Below are 8,401 nucleotides of genomic sequence, written 5' to 3'. Positions count from 1 at the left end.
AATGGAACCGCTCCGTCACTTGCAGCTCGATCTCCTTCTTCTTCAATCTCTCGAACACTTCCCTCAGCATTATGTCCCCGATCTCCTTCACCTCCATCTTCGTCAGTTGTCTGAACACGATCATCTCGTCCAGCCTGTTCAGGAACTCCGGTCTGAAGTACTGTTTCAGTTCCTCCGTCACCAGGCTCTTTATTCGGTTGTAGCTGCTGTCTTTCTCATCGCTCTCGAGGTCGAACCCGATCCTTCTTCCTCCTTTCTCGATCACGCTGCTCCCGACGTTCGATGTCATGATCAGGAGCGTGTTCTTGAAATCCACCGTTCTTCCCTTGCTGTCTGTTAGTCTCCCGTCTTCGAGGATTTGAAGCATCATGTTGAAGACGTCCGGATGAGCTTTCTCGATCTCATCGAACAGCACGACTGTGTAGGGACGGCGTCTGACAGCTTCGGTCAACTGCCCGCCCTCCGTGTATCCGACATATCCGGGCGGTGACCCAATGAGTTTCGAGACGGTGTGTCTCTCCATGAACTCGCTCATGTCAAGACGGATCATGGCTTCTTCGGATCCAAAGTAGTATGCGGCCAAAGCTTTCGCAAGTTCCGATTTCCCGACACCAGTGGGACCCGAGAAGATGAAGCTGGCTATCGGGCGATTAGGGTTCTTGAGTCCAACACGGGCACGCCTTATGGCTCGGCTGATGGCTTTTACAGCTTCGTCTTGCCCGACGACACGTTTATGGAGTGTCTCTTCCATCTTGAGCAACCGATCAGACTCGTCGGTCGAAACTTTCTCCACGGGAATACCTGTCCACGAAGACACGATATGTTGAATGTCCGATTCCGTCACGAGGGGACCTCCATCTCCCGTTTCGCTCTCAGCTTTGCTCATCTCCTTGCCTTTGGCTTGGATAGCAGATACCTCGGCTCTTAATTCGATTTCCCGATCACGAAGCGTCCCAGCCTATGCGAAAATTCACGTTCTCGTAAGACACGATAACGTTTTCAGGCTAAACATCCGAGAAGAGGGTATGTACCTTCTCAAAGTCCTGACCGCGAACGGCTTCGTTTTTCTCCTTAGTGATCTGCCTGAGCTCCTTCTCGAGCTCTTTTGCTTCCTCGGGAACCTGCATAAACGAGAGAGAGCAAGTCGATGATAACAACAGGCACGGAAAGAGATAACATTACAGGCAGACAACCCGGATATATAAATAGCTCCAATACCTGTGCATGACGGAGTCGAACCCGAGAACCAGCTTCATCGATCAAGTCGATGGCCTTGTCGGGAAGGAAACGATCGCTGGAACCAAGGAACAGCAAGATTCAAGAATCAATTAGGGAACCCCTCAGGCTGAAAAAATAATCTTTCAAATAACAATACCTGATGTATTGGTAGGACAATTGTGCAGCTGCCACTAAAGCCTCGTCAGTGTAACGAAGCTTGTGATGGATCTCGTATCGCTCTCGTAGCCCTTTTAGGATCTGAATAGTTTCGTCGACGGACGGTTCAGGCACTTTCACTGGCTGGAATCTTCTTTCCAAGGCAGGGTCTTTCTCAATATGCTTCCTGTATTCGTCTAATGTTGTTGCCCCGATACACTGAAGAGATCAACAAAATTTTCTAAACGATGAACTCGATAAATTTCAAGGAAAGGGTCGTGGAAAATCGAATGGAACGGATTAATTTTACCTGTAATTCACCTCTAGCAAGAGCTGGCTTTAGAATGTTAGCAGCATCGATTGCACCTTCTGCTGCTCCAGCTCCGATCAAGGTGTGAACTTCATCGATGAATAAGATTATCTCATCGCTCTGTTTGATCTCCTCCATCAATTTTTTCAACCTCTCTTCAAATTCTCCACGGTATTTGGTTCCAGCAACAAGAAGACCCATGTCGAGGGTGATAACCTGGATGTACAGACAAAAGAAATACTCAGGCAATATCAGATCGCCATTGTCTTTTAACACTCTCCAGCATTGTGACAGGAAGTATATTGCCCTTATTACAAGGCTAAGGAAAGGGGTCAAGCATCGAGCTTTACCTTCTTCCCCTCAATGGTTTCGGGAACATCCCCACTCGAAATGCGCTGAGCAAGTCCTTCGGCAATGGCTGTTTTTCCGACACCAGGTTCTCCGATAAGACATGGGTTGTTCTTGGTTCTCCTGCCAAGGATTTGTACGACGCGTTCTATCTGTTGCTGCCTTCCGACAACTGGGTCCAATTTACCCTACGAGCGAACCAAAAGACAACAACATAAGCACAAGTTCAAAAATAGATATTGTCCTGACAAGGAATTGTCTTTCGATAAATAGATTTCTACCTCCTCCGCTAGTTTCGTCAAGTTCGTTCCATACTCTTCAAGTGTCGGCATCTTATTGCCACTGCTTCCTCCCCCAACATTAGCTGTGACCTCATTGTTCTCACCAACCATGCGTATAACCTATTTTTTTAATTAAATTCACTCGAGTTTATCGATATTGTCTACAAAATCAAGTCTAAGGATTAATGAATGTAATCAGGAAAGATTTATACTCCACCTGCGTGCGAATATTACTAGGATCCGCACCTAAGTTCTCAAGTACACGAGCTGCCACACCTTCACCCTCACGTAGCAACCCAAGAAGAAGGTGCTCAGATCCGATGTAATTATGGCCTGATATTGCCAACCGGGGGGAATAGTTAACACAAGGAAAGAGTTACACAAAACTTAAAAGATTCATGAAATGAAAGTCAATAACTTGCAGAGAGAATAGGAGACTTACCAAGTTGACGGGCCTCTTCTAGGGATAGTTCAAGAACACGTTTTGCACGAGGAGTAAAGGGGATTTCAACAGCAACGAATCCACTGCCCCTACCGATAATCTTCTCTACCTCCACCCTTGCGTCTTTCAGGTTGATCCCCATGGATTTCAGAACTTTAGCAGCAATTCCAGTACCCTCACCAATGAGACCCAGAAGGATTTGTTCAGTTCCCACAAAATTGTGGCCCAGCCTTCTAGCTTCCTCTTGGGCGAGCATAATAACTTTGATAGCTTTTTCAGTAAACCTTTCAAACATGGCTGTTGGCGTGGAACGGGTGGGCTTTCCTCTTCCGGAAGTCATTGCAAGCCGAATCTTAGAATGGAAATCTTGGTGTGATCTTCCGAGAGTATCCAGCACGTTCTGTCCACGTAAGCCCAGGAACCCTTGTATTCTCAACCCAGGTGACAGCACCTGGCTAGACATCATCCTTGGTGACGACCTTCTTGACCTTCCAGATTCGCGAGATGGTATATTCCTCTGGTAGCAAGCTAGAGATGGCGGAGTAGATTGAGCCAGCACCCTTGTAGCCATGGCCATGATGCTCTGTAGTTTGGAGAACAGTTTTAGCCAAATCATTAAAACAGCCAATAAACCAACACTCCAGAAAAAGAAATCCCAGCCTAAACTGATCAAATAATATGCAATCGATCTATGCACAGAAGCACAAAAATTGGAAGGGGCAATTCCACGCAGAAATGCAAAAGATATTCAACCCCACCACACATTGAAAAGCAAAGTGAACATCAGATAAATCAAAGAACAGAACTCGCATAAGCTAATAAGCTCACTACGAATCTACGATCTACCAACCACGATCAGAGAAGCTTCACTGGAGCTACTGCCCCTACTGAATAGTCTAGAGGACCGAGAAAACTGAACACCGAATTCCGACCAATTCACACTAAATGAAAATCAACGAGTAAGGTTCACGTCAGAGGTACTGTACTACTGTATCGGAGCGAATGGATAAGAACCAGTAAACTTCAGCTCGGACATACTGATATACTCATTTACGTTAGCCAAACAAGCCCAGAGCTTATGGGTAACAAAAAAGCTATAATTATGTTGCTCAAGTGGCAATATGGAACACCGACATACATGAACAAACCGAATCAAACACGAGAATTCTCTGAGATATCGCATTCAAAAGCCTACGCGAAACAAGACAATCCGATACTACGATCCGGAAATTCAAAATCAAAACGAATTCCAGCTAAACAGAAGAACAAATGAACAGAAAACCCTAACTTCTACGAACGCCATGCATCAAACTTCCCAAAATTCGTTTAACACCATCGCAGACGATCAAAGCAATTCATCGCGGAGAACCTCGCACGAAAAATCCAAGGGAACAAAAAGCCTGACCTGAATCGACGGGAACACAACAATGGAAACAAAAGAGAAAAATGAAGAACAGAGAGAGAGAGAGAGGAACGAATAGATGGATATGGTGATTTCAGGCCATATCTTTCTCTTCGGTTCGATTTTTTTCTTTTTCTTTTTGTTAGACGCTTATCATTTATCATACGGTGCACCGCCACGCACGCTAACATACTTCCAAGCCTTCTCGAAGGCAAATATCACCCGATAACCGACTCCCTTACCGGTTCGGTTTAGGTCATATGCCGGACCTTAACCGACCAATCCATCGTACCAACCATTTGAATTTCGTGAATCATGAACCGTTGGAATGTTAATGTTTATTTTCCCAAAATAATAATAAAATTATTAAATTACTAAACTGGAAAACATCCAAAAACACATAAACTCTAATGTAATTCCCCAAAAAATTATGTATTTGTATTGTTTATGTGTCATTATATATTTAAACACGTTTAACTTGTAAAATCATTGTAAATAACCGTTTTCAATATAAATTCGATGTATCTAACTGTTTTCAACATCAATTTTCATTTCGTCTGTAATATATATAGTTCAACAATAATTATCTTGCACTGAAGACTTTTATAACAAATCAATAAATAAAGAGTTTAAGAACACAACAAATAGCAAATTGAAATTTACACATATTTTAATATATTTTCAGTGCCTTTTGGTAATTCCATGTATTTTATGGAATATTTCCAAATTTGGAGAAGAAAAATAATGACGTAGATGTTTGTCAACCTCTTATAGTTTTCTAACTATCTAGAATATTAAAGCTATAAATGGTGACAGTTTTTTTTTTTGTTTCGGTTTATTGATTTAGTTTTTGGATTTTGGTTTTTGGGTTTCATAGTTTTTTATAGTTTTTATAAAACATGAGAATCCAAAAAAATCGATTTATAGTTTTGCTTGATTTTTTTAATAAAATGCATTTTCCGGTTTTTAGCAAAAGATTAATATACAAAATCTTGACAGAATTTCATTTTGGTTTTTAGATTCGGAAATCCAGAAAAATTCTAACCATTCGATGTCTAAATAAATTTAGGGAAAAACATTTGACTAAGTATCTAGCCGAAACCAAAAAGGAATTTAATAACTTTTGCCCCCCACCCCCCAAAATATTTATATTGCATAAATATATATAATAGAACTCTAAAATATATATATAAAAAATTCCTAATAAAAATAATCTAAGGTTTATCTTCGGATTAAATTGAAACAAAGCACTGATTTCCTCTCCATGATGCATGGCCGAAAATACATATCCAAATGGTATGTGTTCTTTGTGTATACATATCCAAATGTCAATAGAAATAGTAAAATTTACATTTTAATAGATAATCAGATCATAAAAATTTTGTAACAATCTTATTATTATTACAAGAATATATTATGGATCAGAAATCCTTATTAAAGGTATGAATATTATCTATAATAAAAAATTAGAATATCTTTATATATATATAATGGATTTTTTATGTCAAAAGACTGATTTGATAATCATATAGAACAATATAGATAAGTAGATTTATATAGGTCCGTTTTCGTTTATATTATTTTCTAGTTGAAAAACTCTCATTTATTTGTATATTAGATTTCGAATCTAATTCAATATAAATTTAATTTGAATTTTGATTCCATTAAAAATATATTTATTTTCTAAAAAAATTTGTTGAATTTGATTGTCCATCGAGAATAAGTTTTTGAGAAAAAAAAATAACAAGTTGCACGAATTTGGATCAATGAATTGGTCCGGTTCAGTCGGATTTTACCATATGGATTGGGTTATAAATAGGCCAACTAAGATTTACAGCGATGTAAAAATCAAAAGCCCATATGAGGCCCATATAAGCCCATGTATAGTATTATGAATAGTTTTCAACCTTCTTTAAAAAAATAAATTTAATTATTTGATTAAAACGGATATTTCATCCTCTTGTACAAAAAATAGCATTGAGAATTTTAAAACTACGATTTATTTATTTATTTATTTATTGTTAAAGTTAAAACCACGATTTATTGAGAATTTTAATTTGTTTTTCGTTTAACCAATTTTTTTTTTTTGTATATAAATTTGAGTGACCTCAAAAAGTGGGCAAAGCTTCATTTACTGATGTCTGAAAAGCTCACGGGGTAACACAAGGAATAATTATGGCTTTTTTGTTTTTTCTATTATTATATTTGTACTTTTATTTTTGTTTATTTATTTATATAAATATATTATTCTTCCTGAGCTTAAAAGAGAACAAATTCACAGAGTTATTTAATATATCCTGTCTTGTCTTATTTAATCAATACAACCTCTAACATATCTTACGTGCATGTGGTCCAGTAATAAATTTCAACTCGCTATAAAATTAAAATCTATTTTCCTATTTTATATATATATATATATACACAATTTATATATACATTTTCTATCTCTAACTCTCCAGGAAATTGATTCAATAGACGAATAACGTACCGATGATGAAACCCTTTATTTAGTTTGTTTATTTATTCACCTAACTAATTAATCACGTTTTAGAAGGATGACCAAAGACTAATTAATTACACTGATTACGAGAAAATAGTTTGTTGAAGGAAATGATTAGAATAGAGCGTGATGATTGTCTTTGGTACTTTTACATAGTGGAAATGATTGAAGAATCACGCAACTCTTGAGACCAAAAGAAAAATGTATAACCTTTTTTTATTTTATTTTATTTTTTTCACTAAAAGAAGATACACGTATTTCCCTTATTCTCCGATTTTAGATTCCAAGTATGTAATTTGATAGAAAAATATCCGATTATCGGATAACGAGTCGAATATCTAAACAATGAGTACATAGATCGGTTATCCTGATTTTTTGAGATATCTTAGTTCGTTTTTGCTTTTACCGGTTTTAAAAAAATGTTATCTCGTTTTCTTTTTCTTTTTTGTAAAGTTCAGATACCGTAGTTTGGATATCCGATAACTAACTCAATTATCCGAGGATATTTGCTCCCTTTGGTATTTTACGTGCATTTTTACGTGAACCACTACGTGTATTCTTACGTGAACCTAACTCATTAAAATATTGAAAAAACAATTTACTTTTATTGATTTCAGAAATATTTTGATAATTTTATTTGAAAGTATATTTAGATATGATTATAAATGCATTAAAACATGAAGGATACAAATGTTATTTTATTCATATACGGTATCCGTGGTAACCCATACGTCGTCCAAACTTGTCTAAAGATTTTTATCCTCGTCGGTCAAATCATTCGTATATATCTCGACTTTTTGAATAATCCAAGTGTAATAACAATGGATTTTGGATCTCAAGATCCGATAGATTCGATAGGGTTAGATATTCCAAAATCTTGAATATACGACCGATAAGATATAAAAGGCAAAATATACTTTTTTATATACATAAACTAATAATTATCATATTATATACAAGGTTCAAAAGTGATTAGAGAAAAAAAAAAAGTTATAGAATTGGGCGGCATAGGTGCGGTATGACACTGAAAATTTATTTTTTACATAAAGCGATCACGAGATTCTTGGGACTCTCCTCCTTACCCACATTTCAGATAATGCATATATATTAATTTCAACAAGATACACATGCATATATATATATATACACACATATATGTGTGTGTATAAACATGCATGTATGTACGTGGACGTATCTTGAAAACGTATGTCTCCAACGTGCTTACCAACCACAGTTCTTGTTTATGTATCATGCAACTAGAAAAGTATACCTATATGGTGTGTATATATCCTTTATTTAAATTAATTTATTTAAAATTAATAAATGTTGTTATTAATTAATTAATATATTTCTAATTTACCAAAAAAATAATTAACATGTTTCTAATAAAACTAACCTAGTATTCTTTATGTTAAACTATATTATTAATATATATCATCCGTTCTTAAAATTTCTACGATGTGGAATATGGAATTATTTCTATGGATGGAAAAGAATTATAACGATCATTATAAATTCTTTAGAAAATTATATTTTTTAGTGACATATATAAAACAATTTATTCAACAAATTTGATGTATCATATGGACATATGTAGATACACAAAAAGACAACGAATCCAAGTTCCTTAGAAACATAAATTCTTTAGTGTATGGTAATATGTAACAAAGCTAAAAACAGTTAATATTTTTTTTACACGTGATAGTGACAGTGAAGATATGAATATTCAGAGGGGGGGGGGGGG

The 8,401-nt window shown here is 36.4% G+C and overlaps 1 protein-coding gene across 2 annotated transcripts in view; it reads right to left on the bottom strand.

The window, feature by feature from the left end:
- Positions 1-4,284, bottom strand: part of LOC104811561 (chaperone protein ClpC1, chloroplastic-like) — a 4,646-nt gene extending 362 nt beyond the window's left edge. Inside the window, exons 1-10 of one of the 2 annotated variants that reach the window (XM_010538285.1) lie at positions 4,161-4,284; positions 2,756-3,338; positions 2,531-2,646; positions 2,314-2,433; positions 2,035-2,220; positions 1,685-1,900; positions 1,376-1,593; positions 1,219-1,294; positions 1,032-1,121; positions 8-958 (exon numbers count right to left, since the gene is read on the bottom strand). In XM_010538285.1, coding sequence (XP_010536587.1) covers positions 8-958; positions 1,032-1,121; positions 1,219-1,294; positions 1,376-1,593; positions 1,685-1,900; positions 2,035-2,220; positions 2,314-2,433; positions 2,531-2,646; positions 2,756-3,332 — 2,550 coding nt within the window. In that variant the 5' untranslated portion in view covers positions 3,333-3,338; positions 4,161-4,284. Of the gene's footprint in view, positions 1-7; positions 959-1,031; positions 1,122-1,218; positions 1,295-1,375; positions 1,594-1,684; positions 1,901-2,034; positions 2,221-2,313; positions 2,434-2,530; positions 2,647-2,755; positions 3,339-4,043; positions 4,074-4,160 lie in introns of those variants that run through there. The other variant, XM_010538284.1, reaches the window with a different exon arrangement.
- Between the last annotated feature and the right edge of the window lie 4,117 nt (positions 4,285-8,401).

The sequence above is a fragment of the Tarenaya hassleriana genome, unplaced genomic scaffold, assembly GCF_000463585.1.
Source record: "Tarenaya hassleriana unplaced genomic scaffold, ASM46358v1 Cleome2, whole genome shotgun sequence".
Classification (NCBI taxonomy): Eukaryota; Viridiplantae; Streptophyta; class Magnoliopsida; order Brassicales; family Cleomaceae; genus Tarenaya; species Tarenaya hassleriana.
This window is presented reverse-complemented; position numbering and strand designations above follow the sequence as displayed.